Raw genomic sequence first — 18,926 nt, 5'->3', positions numbered from 1 at the left:
GTGTGGTTATTTACTGACTTCAAAATTAAATTCTGTAAGAACAGGGTTTTGGTTTAATCTCTGCATTTTCATTTAGAAATCACCGGGTTACAGTGGCACATTGCTCATTCTAACAACCACTGGTTTGCTGGGCTCAGATGTGATTGCCTGTATTTACACACTTTTTTTTATATTGTTGAAATTTCTGAAATTGCTGACCGGCTTCTAACGTGCCGCAGTCTTCTGTACAGGGCTGTGGCCTAATCATGCCAGAAATCTATTATCGTGGGTTTTAAACCCAGATTCACTGTGATTATGCATCACTTCCGGCTTTCCTCTTGCATCGAGCAGACATGTTGTGACGTAACTTGAAGGCTGTTCAAAGTGGCGTTAAACCACACGTTCCCTACTGATGTGAGAGAATACTGTTTGCTTCCTATAGTGAGTATCCGACACTTTGTGTTACAAGCCTCACCTTTTTCTTCAGCACATTGAAGTTATCAATGATGACACCAATCAGTAGGTTGAGTGTGAAGAAGGCCCCAAAAATGATGAATCCCACAAAATACAAGTAGGCCGCAAAGTTGTTCTCCTCCCTTGGCTGAACATCAATCTGGAAGTATCAAACTTTCTGTGAGACGAAATCCAGCAAAAGACCACTCTTTTATATCTGGTTACTCTTCTTGATCAAACAAACTAACAAATAGATAAATAGAAGAAATGTTACATAAGTTTGGAGTGTCGGATCTACCAAATGTAATTTGCTTTCTTTGTTCAAAATACAATTGGCTGGGTTTTGTATGTTGGAACTTGAAAATATAATTAAAATCATCTGAACATTTGAAAAAAGATGGTAGATGAGACTTGATATGCGTACAGATTTAACAAAGCTTCTCAGCAAGTATTTTCTCCAATAGGATCTTACCTCAGTTGCATCCACAGCATCAATCATGACCTCCATCCAGCCTTCAAATGTTGCCTGTAGAAACACAAATGTTGCTAATCTTGCATCACAAAGAATTCATGGTATTGAGATTTGAAAGGTGGTAGTTTTCATTTTGTCATTAAAACTAATGTCTTTTTACATCACATAATACTTAGTGTACTTATCACACTCAATATTTCCATCAAAGTCTACACTAAATCTTAAACTACATGTACCTACACATGATTTCATTCAAGGAATTGTTTGCTCGTTTACATGTGTAAAACCATAACATAGTTAATATGTAGGCACATCTTCAAACTGTAAGGGGGCACGGGTGGCCCAGTCGTCTCAGGCACCGCGATTTGCTGTGCAGAGTTGCATCCCTTGGTCACGCCAGAAACCGATGATTGTGGGTTCGAATCCTGGTTCGCCCTGATTATGTTTCTAGGTTTGTCAGCACCATACCCGTGCTCGTGGGTTTCGCCAAAGTGGTAAATGTCTGAGACCTGCATCACTTCGGGCTTTCCTCCCACATTTTTAGCTGACACGCCGTGATATAACTGGAATACTGAATAAAGCGGCGTAAAACCCATCTCACTCACTCACTCAAACTGTCAATTCCTGAAGCTTGAGGAAGGTTGTTGTTACAAAACTCTAAAAAACTGTTCTTTGTTCAGTGAGCCATAGCAAACAGACAGACTAGGGTACCACACATGTAACAGTTTTCATCACTGTCGACAAGACTTCAGACAGGAACCAAAGGACAAGAAGAAGACATTTAGGCAGTGTGAAGCATGGGAACAAAATGTTGCTGCTATTTGGTAGCCCATTCTATTTAAACCTTCCAGAAATGATTATGGCACTTACAACTTGAAACAAGGCCAAATAACCCTGTAAGACATTGTCAAAGTTGATATGGGAGTTTCTCCATGTGTAGTTCATGTGGCTGTTTGCTTCACACTGGCTCCGGTTGGCAATGATGCTCGCATCAATCCTCTCCAAGTTGGCATCCACACACTTAAAGAACTTGCCAGAGAAGAACTGCACGCCCATGATGCTGAAGATGAGCCAGAACACCAGGCACACAAGGATGACATTCACAATGGCTGGGATGGCCAACATCAGGGCGTTCACCACAATCTGGAACAGCAATGGTCAATGCGTTATATCTACTTGTTAAATCAGAGACCTAACATCAGTATATGGTTTCTGCTCAAAGGAAATATGTATAGGGCAATGAAGACAAAACATATGAAACATGAGATGTGATAAAAGAATAAATATCCTATTATTCTTTTATAAGATGTTGTGGTGATATTGTCTAAACATGCTAAAGGTCTTTTTGATTTTATATTCTTAAAAAAAACAAGTAACTCCAGGCAAACTATCTGCAGGGTTACAGAAACAGGCATGACATATCAAGCAGGAATACAATCTTACAATTAATGTATTATTATAATTGATGTATTATGACATTACATGGCACCTTAAAACTTTAAAGATACTTGACAGAAGTCAACCCTGTCTTCATTCTTACTACAGTGTCTTAATCCCACTTAAAGATTTACATGACATCGTTGGTTTGTTTGTTTGTTGTTTAGTGCTGCGCTCAGCAATATTCCAGCTGTGTGATGGCAGTCTGTAGATAATCAAGTCTGAACCAGACAAAACAGCGACTGACATCATGAGCATCGATCTAAGCAATATAAGGATACGGTGACATGCAATCAACCAAGTCTATGAGCCTGACCACCCAATCCATTTAGTTGCCGCTTACAACAAGCATAAGATGCTGAGGACCTATATTCATACCTGGAATCCCCACATGTGTGTGTAATAATTAATCTGATTTCACATCAGTAATGTCCAAGCTTACACACATGTCCAAGGTGGGTAAATGTATTTGACACATATATGACATATACCATAATTTCCCGTAATAAGTGCCCTGTACACCAAGAAAATTGACAAAGGGGGCTGCTTATTAAAACCATACGCCATGAGAGATCAAGCAGCAGTGAAAAAAGGTTAGTTCAAACATTGATGAAACCATCTTCCCGAGGCAAGAGAGTAACTGACTATAAACGTCCAGTTTCCACCCTTACCGAACTAGGCTGTAATAGGCTGTATTATGGAGTTACATTTTGGCTGGACTAACAAGTCTATGCATAGTCCAATCAAAATCGCGCACCGAAATCGAAATACGGTTCGTAAACTGTCGTGCAGATTTCGGTCGATTGCAGGATTTGCAAAACATGTGCACCGCCAACTCATCAGCAGATATTTTCCGTATCTTTGTCATGTTTTTAATCAAGGTGCTCACGTGATTTGATGCATTTCGCGATGTAAGACCCGTTTTATCACAATATAGATCTTGATTATCGATCAGATCGTCCTGACTGGGTGCCACCATTTTGTGTGAAGCAAACGCAAGTGATACAAGAGGTACGTGGAATCTGAATGGTCCATAGGAGAGGCTTAGAAGGGACATAACTGGTAATAGTCACTGGTGGCGCTATGATCGAGCCAAGTAATTCCAGCCTAGTTCGACAAGGGTGGAAACTGGACTTTTAAAGTCAGTTAACTCTCTTGCCTCGGGAAGATGTGATGAAACTAAACTTCTTCTTTTATAATAGTTACTTGGCAATTATATATCCTTTCTAATTGCTGTTTTCTTTTTTTAAATATCTGTGATATACACAATATACACTGTCGTGTCAATTCTTTTTATTCCAGTTTTATTACTTCATTTGCGGATATACCAATTCAAAACATCCCAAATATGAAACAGAATTTTAAGAAAAGCTTTTTATCTGCAAGTTGATTTTTTTCAAGTTAAATTAGATTGATATGAAAATGAAACCTTTTCCCATATTTAATGCATGACACTCCAAGCAGTATGTTTCTTTTATGTTATGTTTTGTCATTCCACTCTACCAACCATATTTTAAAAGAAATCATTCTAAAATGTTTTGCAAATACTACTTGTCTTTCTTGTATTTCAAACACAAACCCTATGGTTTTTGAGAAAAATAACTGTAGAACAAGTAATAAAACAAAGACGAGGGGATAAAGAAGATATAAATGAATAATGAAGGAATATTGTCAGCTGATGGGACTAAAGCTACCTTCATTCCCTGCCAGCGAGAGATGGCTCGGAGAGGTCGGATGGCTCGTAAGGTTCTCAGTGATCTAAAAGCTGCAATATTTGATACTCCCAGAGACTCGGCTATCAAGCTGACGATTGATATCTGAAAGGAGAAACATATTTAGGATAGAAGATAAAATGACATTTCAACACAATAACAGTGGTACATGATAGAAATCATATACAAAGGTGGTGTGGAATTTTCCTAAATACAAGAAGATTTATCAGACAATATCATTTTGAAGTCATTTACAAGTAGCAATCATCATGAAAAAGTAATAATAATAACTTGATGAGTGAGTGAGTGAGTGAGTGTGTTGGGTTTAACACCGCTTTTAACAGTATTCCAGTTATATCGCGGCGTGTCAGCTTAATGTGGGAGAAAGCCCGAAGTGATGCAGGTCTTAGATCTTTACCACTTCGGTGAAACCCATGAGCACGGGTATGGTGCTGACAAACCTAGAAAAATTGGGGTGAACCGGGATTCAAACCCATAATCATAGGTTTCTGGCGTGCCCAAGAGACGCAACTCTGCACAGCAAATAGCGGCACCTTAGACGACTGGGCCACTCGTGAGTTAATAATAGGCCAGCATGTTGCAAAATAATCTAATAAGGCGAGACATAATTAATTTCTTGTATACATTTGGTTTTGAAGAATTTGCAAATATGCAGGAGACGGCAAAATAAAAGTTCACAAGGTTAATTTTATTTTTTGTTGTTTGTTATTTTCATTCAACACCACACTCGCAGTATTCCAGCAATATCATGATGGCATGTAACTAATCGAGTCTGAACCAGAAAAAAACGTGATTAATATTAGGAGCAATATCCCATGCCATTGGGTTTCATTGACAAGTAATCAATCAATCAGTCTACTAACAGAACTTAAGCTCTCACCATCACTCCCATCATTCAAGGCACATCTTTTGACCTACCTTTTCAAACAGTAATATTTAGTCTAAATTCAACACCCCTCACCCCAAACCATGACTTTTTCCTTGCTGTAGTATAATCTGCTTCAACGTATGTAGCGCCATAAACATTGGTGAATGGAATCTGGCGCATTATACATGGACTTGTTATTGTTACTATTAAGTACAGATTAAAATAAAAAATGCAGCAAAGAGGGTTTGGGTGATGTTGTAGAACCATGCTACACATACTGTTGAATCCGGACTTCAAGTAATAGCAGACAAACACCTTTTAGGGCGACTTGGTTTACTTGGATGACTTCATGATGTTACAGGTAGAAGTGCAAGCACGGGAAGATAATCATACGCATAGACTAATTACATAACTGGTTACGTAATTCTGATTCGCTAACATTGATGCGCTATGAGCGATAAATGAGTATTACAACAGGTGATCCTGGCAAAGTCAGGCTGGTTAGGCTCATCATCAGCTCAGGATCCTTGCCCCCTCAACACGCAGCCCAGACAGCAAATGGGACTTCTCCCAGGAAGAGTTGCCTAGTTGAACCCACCAAGAACTTTTCGGAGAATGTGAAGACTCCCCAACACTGCAGCCTTTTGCATTACCCAGATTGTCAGAAGGGCTGTATTCCTGGTAGCAAACCCGGGTACTCTCCCGATGTCAGTCAACAGATTGGGAGGTACCAAACCTAAGCCACCAAGAACAATGGGGAGTCGGACAACTTGGTACTCGGGATGCAAGCATGATATTTCGAAAGCGAGGTCCGCATATTTGCCATGTTTTTCCTCAATCTTGTCAATCACATTAGAGTCAAAAGGGACAGAAAATTCAATGATATAAATGATTTTATTGGATTTATCCAAAAAGACAAGATCAGGTTTGTTGGCCTGTATACGTCTGAGGCTGTAAATGGGCCTATTCCAAAGAATTTTGTATTTATCATTTTCCAGGACACCCTCTACATATTCTGGGTCTTACCATGGATGGACCTATGTCAAAACCACAAGCATGGTATTATGATGATGATGATGATGATGATGATGAGGGTTAGAAATTGGCACAAGTCCTTTAGTCCTTGCAAATCTGCCCAATAGTTAAGGTATCATAAGGACTAGTAGATATTTGTCATTTTTAGGGGTTTTGCTATATATTATCATTATAAGGACTAGTGGACCAAAAATGTTAGTTTCTACCGCTGATGATCCAGATTTGATAACAAATACGACTGCAGATAGATATCCACCATGCTTTTACATCATGATACAACAACACACCACTAATGCTATGACTATATAAGCACACCCTTACCAGCACAATGCAGAAGTCCAATATGGTCCAAAAACTTGTGAAATACTTGTGCAAGCCGTAGCCGAACATCTTTATCAACATTTCCGCCGTGAAGAGAATACAGAAGATGATGTTCAAGTAATACAGCGCCAACTTCAATGAAGGTTTTTCATCAAGAGTCACATCCTCAAACGCCTGAAATAAGATCAAACCCACGTTGACAAATGAGTCCAAATGATACTGAGGGACAGATCAATTGCCTCAGGTCTTGCAGAAAGAACAAGAACTGTTGTGTGGACACGTTGGATGTCATGAAAAATAATGTTTGTAAAAACAACATTATTTGGCTTCTCATCGGTTTAGGGATGAAAAAATGCTGATGTGACGTTAAATTTTAACTCACTCACTATTTGGCTTCTCCAGACAGATAAAAAACTGCATGTTTTGAAATAATAAAATAAAAAGTATATCTAACAACAACAAAAACTCCCCCCAAAATACTATATGGATGGTTACTACAAGACTTTCAGAATACCCATCATCAATATTTAGACACTAAATTTATGACATGACATTGGATGCTGAATAATTAACACTTTCTATAAAGAGAGCAAATTTAGCACTAAATACTGAAGTGAGTCTAGGAAATGATATGAAATATTGATGTATTGATAAAGATGCACCAGTTTTAACCACATTGGACACTCACCAGAGTAACGCTACTTGCAAAGATGACGAGCAGAACAGCTGTCTCAAATATCTTGTTGTCGGCCACCTTTACTAAAAACCTCCTCATGCTGTACCACCGTGATGGCTGATCGTACTTTGACAACCACGGCATCCTGCAGGGAGGAAACAATTTGTGTAAGCTTCTTTCATATATTCATAAAATATTTAATTAAAATTAAAACATCCCCTTATCCCTCAGGCAAGAGTTCCTGGCTGAATTACCCAAGGTTAATACAACAAAATTCTTAACTCTTTTGCATATGAGGCTGCTCAGGTCTGGAACAGCCTAATAAATTCTGTAAGACTATCTTATGTAGAGTTCTGCAGACGGTCCCACATGCACTTGATCAGTATGCCGATGACTCAGCTTTGAACCCATCAGTTCATGTATTTATTTTGTATTTGTATCTCCTATCCAGGGTTAGAAATTGGCACTAGTCCTGTAGTCCTTGCCAAACTGCCCAATAGTTAAGGTATCATAAGGAATAGTAGAAATTAGCCATTTTTAAGGGTTTTGCTATATGTTATCATTATAAGGATTAGTGGACAAAAAATGTTAGTTTCTACCACTGCTATCCATCTTCAGTTACCTTTCTCCTCATCTTTCCATTAATTCATGCTCTGTGTGTACATTCTCTTCCATGTTTTATTTCTGTTTTGTATATTTTTCAAACTGTTTGGTCGTAAATATAACTTCTTAGCGAATGTTGTTTGTACTAAAATATCTGATGTTAAAGAAAGCTTCTTGTATCTTGCATTTGACCAATATCCTCAGCTACAGAAATACTGACTTAACAACTCATAACTGAACAGCTAGCTGAGAACAGTTTGGAAAACAAGGGGGATAAAATCTAGATTTCTGAGAGCTAGTGTCCTTATTCATTTCACTAGTCCTCCAAACCTTCACGAGCCACAAGCTAACCATTTAGTACACAGTATATATTTCTAACTGTTCATTCGTTCATGCTTATAAAAAATGTACTATTGCTGAAAAGTAACAAAATATATATTAATCCAAACTTTCTTCTTCCATACCCTTCATAAGAAAAACATTTGGTCTGGGAACAGTATTGGACAACTAGGAAACATAATAGGTGATACGTGATAGCACAAGTGCATTTTGACTATAAGTAGCAATTGAATAACTCACATTTTTACTTTCATCCTAAACTCATTTTTACCCTAAACAACTATTCATACAGAACTCATCAGAAACAACCCCATTTTGTAACTTCTTTGAAAGGAATTTACAAGTTGGAGTATCAAGTAAGGATAAGATATATGGATGAACAACTTCTTTATTACAACTCGGAGCGATCCCTGATGTTTGGGTGTAAGTTCTTACACTGTTATGGATCCCCACTAGCAACCATAATTACAGAGATTTTTATGACCAACCTAGAAGAAAAAGCCCTGGAAACATCCCCCATAACACCCCTCTGCTGGTTCCACAAAGTAGATGACACCTTTGTCATCCTACATCCCAACAGAGCCCTACTGGACCACCAAACTCCCCAAACCCACAAATGCAGTTCACCATGGAAGAAGAATCCAATTGCCTTCTACCCTTCCTTGATGTACTTGTACAGAAAGACAATAACAACAAGCTCCAGGAAGCCACAGGAAGACCACCATCGAGCCAACAGCAAGAACCATCAGGAGCAGTGTACCACATTCCGTGTAATTGTGGACAAACTTACATTGGCAAAACTTCAAGGCCCCTCAAAACCCGAAATTACAGAACATCAATCTCAGTTTCCAAAATTGATTCTATCAGACCATATCCATGACAACCCACAGCATCCAGAGGGACAAAATCAAAGCCCTTAGAGCCAAACTCAAAGACTTCAAAATCAGAATACTCCAAGAAGTCATCAGCATCAAAGACACACACCATAAATCAATGGTGATCAATGCTATTACATAGCCCCTGCGTACCATCAACTCATCAAAGACTCCGATCAGTCATTATCCTATTGTTCATACTACTGACTTCACCTGTTACGATGTTTACCTTATATCACCAGTTTGTGTACATAACAGGCTTGTCCACATCATTGTAACTACATGCCAATCTACTCAACTGTATAACACCAGCTCATACCTGTATATATGCTTGTGACCATACTCTGTTCATCACTTCCTTGATAATGGTGTAAGAACCTACACCAAAATGTCGCTTCTAATTGCAATAAAGAAATTGTTCATCCATATATCTTATCCTAACTTCACCCCATTTTGGTTGAAATTTAATTGTTTCATGTATAGATTAAAATAATAATCTATAAATACTTCTCATAAGTATAATGAACATGTAAGTGTAAAGGCCCTATTCCTTATTAACCCACCTTTTTGCAAGGATTTTGGGCATGCAGTTGAACACTACAACTTCATTCTTCTTAAGTGAGGATGCAGTATCTCCAAGAGCAAGGCCATCTTCATCTACACCATTCTTCTTCCTTGCAGCCTCTGCTTGGCGAGCCTCCTCAAAGCTTGAAAACTGAGCCCTCTTTTGCGAGGTATCAAATGCTTCCTGGGCCTCCTGACAAATAAGACACAGGCACCATGGAATTATCAACTTTCACTCAGCTGTAATGTTAAGGTTTTTATGTTAGGATTACAATGTACTGTAAATACATAGCTAAACAGTTAAAAGAAATAAGTGGGAGTAGAGTAGCCTTGTGGGTAACGCATTCACTCCTAACACCGAAGGCCTAGGTTCAATGTGTGAAATCAATTTCTGTGTGCCCTGATTTGACATTGCTGGGATATTGCTAAAAGTGGCTTAAAACCATACTCAAGACCAAATAGGAAGCTTCTACTTGCACTGATTCACCAGATAACACAACATAGCACTTTCCAAGCATATTTATTACCGCCTCCGTGGTCTAGTAGCAGAGCGTCCGCCCGGAGAGCGGAAGGTCCGGGGTTTCGATCCCCGGCCGCGTCATACCAAAAGACGTTTAAAGATGGTACTTGTTGTTACCCGGTCTGGCGCTCGGCATTAAGGGGTTAAACAAGGACTGGTCGGCTTGGAGTCAGTATACTGTGTCTGAGTGGGGTATTCATGTTAAACTGCGGCATGGTATCTCAGTGAGCTAGCACTATAAATCGGCATCAGTCCGGACTAGCACAAGCAGTCACACACACACGTACATGCACGTCGCTATATAAGTGCAAAAATGTTGGACGCGACGTTAAACCCCATTTCACCTCACCTCACCTCCAAGCATATTTGTTGTATATGTGTCTGTTTGTTATATCAAGAATCTTATACCTTTACATGTTGGCTTTTGACAGAACCATTTGACTGGGTTTTCTTTGTATCTTCAGATTTAGTACTAACTCCATTGGTAGAAGGTTTGGCATCAGCATCAGCATCAGCATCTGAAAAATAACAAGGGTCTAATGATCACCAGAAAGTACAAAAAAGAATATCCTTGGCTTTCACTCACCTGTGCATTAAGATCATAGTCTGTGACTATAGCCACTTGTTCGAAGTCTGGTCTGGTAAGATGTGGTTTGGTCTAGTAAGGTCAGCTAATCATGCTCAATATATATGAACACTAAAATCGACTGAAATTGATGCCAAAAGACAAGTTTAGTCAAGGAGATTCAAATGTTTTTGGCACAGAACACACCTTTCCTGAAAATGTTTTTATTTCCTGTCATAAAGTGAATTCATGCTACTAGTTTTAGTGTACTCCAGCATACAGAATGATAAACTAGCACTTACTTTTAATCTCCTTTCCATTTTCATCAATGTCTATTACATTCGTGGAATCTTCCCCTGATGCCTTGCCATTCTTCTTGGGTTCTATGGCATTTATATTCTTTCCCAGGCAGCAACAACAAAGACCTCGGATTCTTTCCCAAGCCAGCTTCAGCCGGGATTCCTCCTGGTTTGTTTCTTTGTGTTTGCGAATTGAGTCAGTAGCAAACGCATTCAGTAACAGAGCCAAAAACAGATTCAGGACCTGAAAGATCAAGTATGATTACATGTCAAAGAATCTATCTATCTGACTGGCCAGGTGACCATCCCATAGGAATATCATGATGTCATATGCTACACATAACATCACTTGCATGTCACATCACAACTGACCTTGTTCACACTTACATAACTAAATCTAGGGGCTAGAATAAAATTTGTTACATGTGTCACTAGCAGAGTGTACTGAATTTTACAAGCTAAGGGTCTTATCATACCTCCATGTCAGAATGATGAGATCTGATTGGTCCACGTGATCTTGATAAAAAAAACCTGTGTATCCCACCTTGGAGGGGAATAAATTTCTCAGCGAATTTCTTATACCCCGCCACGAGCAAGTCAGGCTGCACATGGATTCAAGGGGTAGAATAAATCCCTTATGCCCTGCTTCCAAGCAAATAGCGGCACACTTTTTCCGAGTCAATGGAAGTCACGTGACATAGCGCAAGCTAACTGCAGCTCAATCGAACAGCTGTTTTCTTCCAATTTTGAATTTGTTTGAATTCTTTTACAATGTCAAACATTAAACATAAAACTCGGGGTACATGGGGGTTTAAGCGTTCCGCATTAGGTTATTTGCCCTGTGAGAATTCAAGTGTTCAGCATGGATTTGATGTGTGGCTACAACCTGGAGACAATCTTCCTATTGTTTACGTTGCATTGAGAGGTAATATGGTACAATGTATTCAGTATTGTGCTGTACAGGCATTTCTCCCCTTTCTAACTTACGATGAAGTAGCCGAGCACGAGAGCAGGCAGGAAGACAACCATGCAGAGTTCATTGTTGGCTTTCATGCAGGCCCACAGCGGCTCAATCCATTCTCCACACAGCACTCGGAATATCATCATCAGAGCATGTTGAATGTTGTTAAAATTCCATCTCCTAGAAAAGAAACATGCTTTAGATACTGCATACACACTACTCTTTTACTGATCAAATGCATCAAACACATTCTACAATCAATTTTGAAATTACTTGATTCTGATTGGTCAATCAGAGGTAGCAAATCACAATAACCTCTGATTGAAATAGACCATTTGACAGCTGTGTTTAAGGCACATTCACAGTTGAGTGATCTCAAAGTCTACATAGTCTGAGTGGCTGAGCGAGTGAATAAATGTTTTATTTACACTAGATAATTACACCAATTAACTAAAAACCAGTGTATTCACATCAACCATAGAGTCTGAATCAGACATCCAAGTGATTGATAGCATGAGCAACTATCCACATAGGTGATGACCCATACAGGTCACACAGTTGATCCAAGCATGGAGTACAAGGACCTATTCTGCCCTGGAACGTTCATGCAGTAAAGTTATAACATGTCTCACGGTGGAGGGTCTGGGGCAAACTTTTCTGGTGTGTAGGTTGACATAAACAGCTGCAGTCCAGTTACAGCAAAGATGTAGATAATGATAGCCAGCACAATGGTTAGGTTTCCAAGGGCACCCAGAGTGCTCAAGATGATTGACAGCAATATTCGCATTGTTGGCCAGGACTGTGCAAGCTTGAACACCCTGAGCTGTAGAAATACAAAAGCACACACAAATTTAACAGAAATACCAAAATATGATAATTTGTCTGGCTCTTATACAACGAATTATTGTATAAAACTTGTAAATGTTTGTCTTTAGGATTGCACAGTATTACCAGTATACTTCAAGATGCTTGTCATATGATACGTATTGCAATATATTTGTAATATTGGGTAAAGCAAACGAAACAAGTTTTGTCATTATTTGTATCGTTTAACCAAAAATCTACACAGAAATTCATTCACAAATTGTGGAAATGCAGAACTGATTTTTCTCTCACATTTGTATTCGCCCTGTATGCATCTTGGCAAAATGTTGGCGACTGACCATGCTGAATGATATTCACTTCAGTATGTAGAAAATAGGATCTGCATGTACAATCAGTGTCAATCAGTGTCAAACACTTTAGCTCCCAATATATCACAATATGTATCGCACACAGCCCTATCTGTCTTACTAAATATAATTAACAAGCATTTGTAAAACTTACCAATCTGAAGGTCCTAAAGACAGAGAGACCATCTACTTCTTCAAATCCTAAATCTATGATACTGGCGATCACAATGATCAGATCAAAGATATTCCAGCCACTCTTGAAGTAATACTTGTTGAGAGCAAACAGTTTCAAAACTGCCTCAAAAATGAAGACTGCAGTAAACACCTGAAACGACAAATACTTACTTATATTGGACCGCAAACACAGATAGCCTCTTATTCATGTTCTGGACAAAATAATTGATTGTTTGTTTGTTTGCAGTATAATGCCAAACTCAACTATCTTCCAGCTGTAAAAAATCAAATCTGGACCAGACAAACCAGGGACTGATATCATGAACAATGTCACACTATGTCAGGATACAATTAAAAACATCAACTAAATAGGAATTAGTTGTTTGAGGTCCATGATCCAGACAGTGCAAGTTTAAGTGCACAGCCTTTGGATTGGGATACAATGGCATGCATCAACCTAGTCAGCAAGCCTGACAAGCCAATCCAGTTAGTTGCCACTTGTGACATGCATGGGTTGATGAAGACCATATCTATGCTCTTCATGGCCCAGTGATGTAGTGCAGGTAACAATGTGTCCTGTCTCACCTGTTCTGGTAGGGGGTGAGACTTGCAATGGTGTGAACCTAATCCATAAAATCGCCTTGTACAACAAGCAGAGCTTGCTGACGACCAGTTCTAACCCAGTATCCCCACAGGGTATTTGAACAGAACACAAACATTCTTGCAACATCGAGTCATCGGCCCATTGAAAATAAGTAATCATACAAATAGTTAAAAAAGACTCACATAGTTTGCAACTTTGATAAGGACGTTCATCTGTTCTGACTGCCCATGCTGTTCCAGGGCCATGATGATAGTGTTGAGGACGATACTGAGGGTGATGAACAGGTCAAAGAGAGGGTCACTGATGAAGGCGTAGACCATGCCCTCCGCGCGGAGCAGGGGGATGAAACACTTGCAGCAGCTATGGCAACATTTACAGTTTCTGTCCACAAGTTCGTTTGGGCCGGGAACAATGTCAGGGTCTTCATCCGCTGAAAGTTAACCAAGGGAAAACTAAATACCTAAAGACTGTAACAATGATTTCACTTAACCTGAAACTATACACTGCATTCTAAGCATATATCACTGAAAATATTGCAGTACTATTGAGAGAAACATACTATTTCTGCTCTCTCTTTCAACCAATATCTCATGCTTGTTTATAGAGAATTCCAGATAATGAAAGTGACAGTTAACAAGAAGTTTGTTGTACACTGACTTGGAACCTTTTTTAATCCGATGATTACTGTTCAAAGTGAAATTGTCAGGATTAACAATTTCCAGATTAATGAATCCTGATTACTGAGTTACGTCTGTTTTATGTGCATGTACATAAGCATTCCTCATAGCAACCTTCCAGGCTGTAGGGTTTTAGTAATAATGGGTACCGGATCAACAGGGATTTTAAATAAAAAAATTGGAAGAGCAGAACTCTATAAGATTGTTTTCCTCTTTTTAACTACCCCACACAGCTGATTGAAATGGGGACCAGGTTCTCAATGCATGACCTGGCAGGTGTGTCATATCGAGCCGACGTTGGTCATTGCTCATGCTCTACTACACAGCTACTTGACATGTGTATTCCAGTTTTATATTACACCTTTGTTGTGTTACCTGTATAGCTTCTCAAAAGAAGCAACCAGTCACAAGAAGTTAACTAACAATGCTGATAAACTGTAGATCTATATGTTCTTCGATCTTAAAGACCATCCAAACAGGTGTTCATTTTTTTTCAGCTACATATATTATGCTGACATAATTTGTCATTTGGGCACTTGAGATAATAATCTGTCTGGTAATTTGAACAATCTGTGTTGGTCTCAAAATCCTCCTACTCACGTTCCAAAACTCCAGGTCCTCATTAACATGTGCATCAGGTTCCAGAAAAAAATACAACCACAATTTGAACACCTCAATTACGGGTATTCAGTTACATGAAGCTCCTTTACAGGGTAGTGAGGAGGACATTATTTCACATATGTGACAATGCTTGCTGACAGTTGAGGCATTAATTTCAATGTGGATATTTAAAAGGTTGACATACTTCAACAAACTGGCAGTAAAATACTCTAGATTACTCTAGAGCTCATGACAGCTTAAATTTACATTTTGCTTTTCTTCCTTCTTACTGGCTTATTTTGCAGTTGTTTATATATTTCAGAGACCACATACTCTATGTTGTATCTGTACCAGTCTACCACACCCATGTTACCTAACACAAGTATTATACAATTTGAAACAAAACACAACACTGAATACTTTCTCCATGTAACATTCTTATAATCAGGGAGAATAAAGATTCACTTATTGTCATGAATCCTTGATGATGATGGTTAAGTTCACCTGACTTGTCACCTGTGCACAGGACCATGCACCACCACATTTTAGAGAAAGTATTCAGTGTTGTGTTTTGTTTTAATTTTTATATAGGTTATTATTATTATTATTGGGAATAAGTACCTTTGATGATAACAACACTTGTCTCGTTGTTCTCTTCAAGGCTGTTTAGCTCACTGATTGTGGACTCTCTCTCCAAAATCACACCTGATGAAGACACCTAGATAACAAAACAATACTGTTACAACAGAAACAGGCAGGTATCTGTACAATATCCGATCTCAATTCACTATTCACTCTGAAAAGAAGTGGAATACATATTTCAGAACTTGGACATCATACACATCCAAATTATTACTGAAATAATGTCATATAAATTGCATTTCCATAATATGTCAGTGTATCATCCTCACTTAATGCATATAAAGTATTAACAAATGTGAAATATTTACCCCTTATCCTATCCAGTATGACTTTTATCAGTTAACTGATATCCAAAGCTCTCTTTATCTTCTACTTGTTTTGTTTGTATTTGTTCAATGCCACATTCAGCAATATTCCAGCTGTGTGACAATGGCCTGTAAATAACCAAATCTGGACCAGACTATCCAGTGATTGTTATTTTGAGCAACGATCCACTCCATCAGGGTATGATGACACTCTATCAACCAAGTCACCAAGCCTGACCACCCAATCCATATGGCTGCCTCTTACAACATAGGCCTCTATTTTAACCCAGAATTCCACAGGGTTCTTCTACTTGTAAACCATTCTGAGGCTCTTCCATTTCAAGGAGGGACATCAATAAGTCTATTGGGGACATTTGTCTTTAACAAATGTTTCAAAAGGAAGTCCTAAGAACTCCAAAGTAAATCCATATTTTTGTCAAGTTTTGTGAGGGAATAATGGGACCTAATATATAAGATGCATTGTATGAAACTGAGTTAAAGTTTCGTTGTACCTGTTCCCAGTGTTTGAAACATAAAAAATTGCCAGGCTGCCATCAGAACCCACACACTTCAGAAGTTGCAGGCCCCGCTTTACTTTAGTGTGACAAATAAATAGACATGTAAATGTACTGCAGGCCATAAGGACCCATTCAAATTTGAAACTACAGCCAGACACAAGATCTCCCTGAAACAGGCCTACAGGCCAGTGCTTATTGCGAACACTTCCTGTGCCAACAATGGCCTCATCAGTATCAGTTAGTCCAATGTGTGGCATTAGGATTTCCCTATGTCTAAAGGCTACACTATCCCATTGCTTAAGACCTTGGAGACTAAAAGTCAAATCATCAAAGATACAGCATTATTCATCAGTCAAAAATAATTAATTCATCAAAGTCGATTGGGAGTAGTGCCATAACTCCATTACTGACCTACATAATGCGTAAAACAAGAAATTATTTGGTCTACTTAACTTCACTTCAAATGAAGTCATTCAAATGATTCCAAGGATGTAGACTTACTATAAAATTTTTTTTACAAAATTTCAACAATACTGGTTAACCAATAGCATTGTTCGATTAAAAATATTTTAAGAAGTAAATGAAATATTAATGAAGCTATAGAACATCCCGACCCAGAACCCGACTTACAACATCATAGGTTGTATGTTATGTTTGTCATGTCATTTTAGCTGACACAGCAACACAGCTATACTAATACCGATAAAATATTATTTCTTTACAAAAAACACACCTACATAACTACATGCAATATACACACCCTAGTTGTATTTCAATATTGAATCTTTAAAAATGAATAAATGAACGCATAGTTTGCACCTTGTGCCCATCAACCCCCAGGAGACACTTTATCTACTAAAGCATATTGCACTCTGGTACTCGGTATCAGACTGAGTATTGATTGTGTGTGTGTACATAAAATGGCAAGGACAGCAAGTCTTCATAATTCAGTATCTAATTGAATCCACCTGGCCCATATATGTACATGGTGTGACCGATGCCTGTTTGTTGAGGGTGTAGTTCAAATACTCACAAAGACATCACAGAGATCATATGAGTGTAAATTTGCCCGTTCCAAAGAGTGAGTTTACACTACTAATCCCTCCCACGGAACAATGCCTATCTAGGGAATACCATTATTGATCTGCAACAGTTGAGAAAACAAATACTTATAAACACTGATGCTTCCTACGCCAAGGAATGTGATAACTTGTATTGGCTATCAGAATTATCACTTCCTAATGACCAGCAGCTTTTCATTCCTTAGTGATGTATCAAAAACTTGAATTCCTTGAAAAATATTTAAATAGCTGTCTGTTGTACTTTGCCAAGTGTGTGTGTGTGTGTGTGTGCGTGTGCGTGCGTGCGTGCATGCGTGGGTGTGTGTGTGTGTGTGCGTGCGTGCGTGTGCATGTGTGTGTCCAAGTTGTAAATTCACTGTGCCACACCAGAAACTTTTGATTGTGGATTCAGATCCCCAAATACTCGTGTTCAAAAATCACAAAAATAAAAGCAATTGGTCATATGAAGCCAATCACGTTGCAGAACACTACCTTACCCAGAATTCCTTGCAGCCAACCTTGTACCTCGTCACTACAATTTACACTGGCCAATAAACAGTGCATATGTTTTCATCTATTTTTGACGAGTCTACACTTTCAGATAAACATATGTCATGAAATTTATAACTTTCAGTCAGTAAATATCCTAAAGTGTGAAAAACTATTTCCATTTGCTTATTTATCCTTTGTTTGCATTGCTCTCGGAACAACATAAGAAGAGACAAGTAACCTTGTGGGTTATCGGCTATTGTTTGCAAACAATGTTTAAAAATGGTTGACATATCTGCATTACCGTATTCTACATAATAAGCGCCCAGGGCGCTCTCAAAATAAGAAATAGGGGGCTCTTATTAGAATATTATTTTGACAAAAAACACGAGTTGAAAGATTGTTAATTTCTTGGTTTTTGCTGACAGCCCGAAATGTTTATATACGACAGATATATTTTTCCAGAATTGAATTGCCCATAATTAAGGGTGCATATAACACACAAGTGCGTATTATACAGGAATAAATTTAAGTCTTGTGTACATTGATCAATCGGAAGGGGTGCTAATTGGGATTGTTCACTTGCCAATATATTAGCAATATCACCGTGGGTGCTTATTAGAGCGGGGTGCATATTACGTTGAATACGGTATTTAACATGAAACACCAACACATCCATCCTACATTCAGCATATTTCTTGGGAAGTTAAATTGGGGACTTTAGGATGTACCACGTAGTCTGATATTGATTTATGAATGAATACATCCACATGTATCTTTGAGCAAGGCATAGTTAGAATCAAAACAAATGTAAATGAATGATTAACAGTATTCCATTGATTGTGTTACATTCATCAACACTATGGATAGTGTAGCTTGTATTGTCAACTATTGATATTTTAACTTGTCATGCATGTACTATGTATTGCCATTGAGACATGGGACAATTGTGATGCATTGATAATTCAACAACCATTACACAGT

The 18,926-nt window shown here is 38.5% G+C and overlaps 1 protein-coding gene across 5 annotated transcripts in view; it reads right to left on the bottom strand.

Annotated features, from left to right (window-relative positions):
* Positions 1 to 18,926, bottom strand: part of LOC124131545 (sodium channel protein 1 brain-like) — a 78,302-nt gene that overhangs the window by 11,496 nt on the left and 47,880 nt on the right. For all 5 annotated transcript variants that reach the window (XM_048398036.1, XM_048398033.1, XM_048398040.1 and 2 more), the window contains 14 exons: positions 15,549 to 15,645; positions 13,833 to 14,080; positions 13,027 to 13,197; positions 12,333 to 12,523; positions 11,727 to 11,880; positions 10,743 to 10,983; positions 10,284 to 10,393; positions 9,355 to 9,548; positions 6,987 to 7,119; positions 6,299 to 6,472; positions 4,036 to 4,158; positions 1,775 to 2,047; positions 905 to 958; positions 455 to 592 (listed from right to left, as the gene is read on the bottom strand). In XM_048398036.1, the coding sequence (XP_048253993.1) occupies positions 455 to 592; positions 905 to 958; positions 1,775 to 2,047; positions 4,036 to 4,158; positions 6,299 to 6,472; positions 6,987 to 7,119; positions 9,355 to 9,548; positions 10,284 to 10,393; positions 10,743 to 10,983; positions 11,727 to 11,880; positions 12,333 to 12,523; positions 13,027 to 13,197; positions 13,833 to 14,080; positions 15,549 to 15,645 (2,301 nt within the window). The remainder of the gene's footprint in view (positions 1 to 454; positions 593 to 904; positions 959 to 1,774; positions 2,048 to 4,035; positions 4,159 to 6,298; positions 6,473 to 6,986; positions 7,120 to 9,354; positions 9,549 to 10,283; positions 10,394 to 10,742; positions 10,984 to 11,726; positions 11,881 to 12,332; positions 12,524 to 13,026; positions 13,198 to 13,832; positions 14,081 to 15,548; positions 15,646 to 18,926) is intronic.

Source organism: Haliotis rufescens, unplaced genomic scaffold (assembly GCF_023055435.1).
Source record: "Haliotis rufescens isolate VD_foot unplaced genomic scaffold, xgHalRufe1.0.p SCAF_1, whole genome shotgun sequence".
Lineage (NCBI taxonomy): Eukaryota > Metazoa > Mollusca > Gastropoda > Lepetellida > Haliotidae > Haliotis > Haliotis rufescens.
The sequence above is the reverse complement of the archived record's forward strand: the minus strand, read 5'-3'. Positions and strand labels throughout refer to the sequence as shown.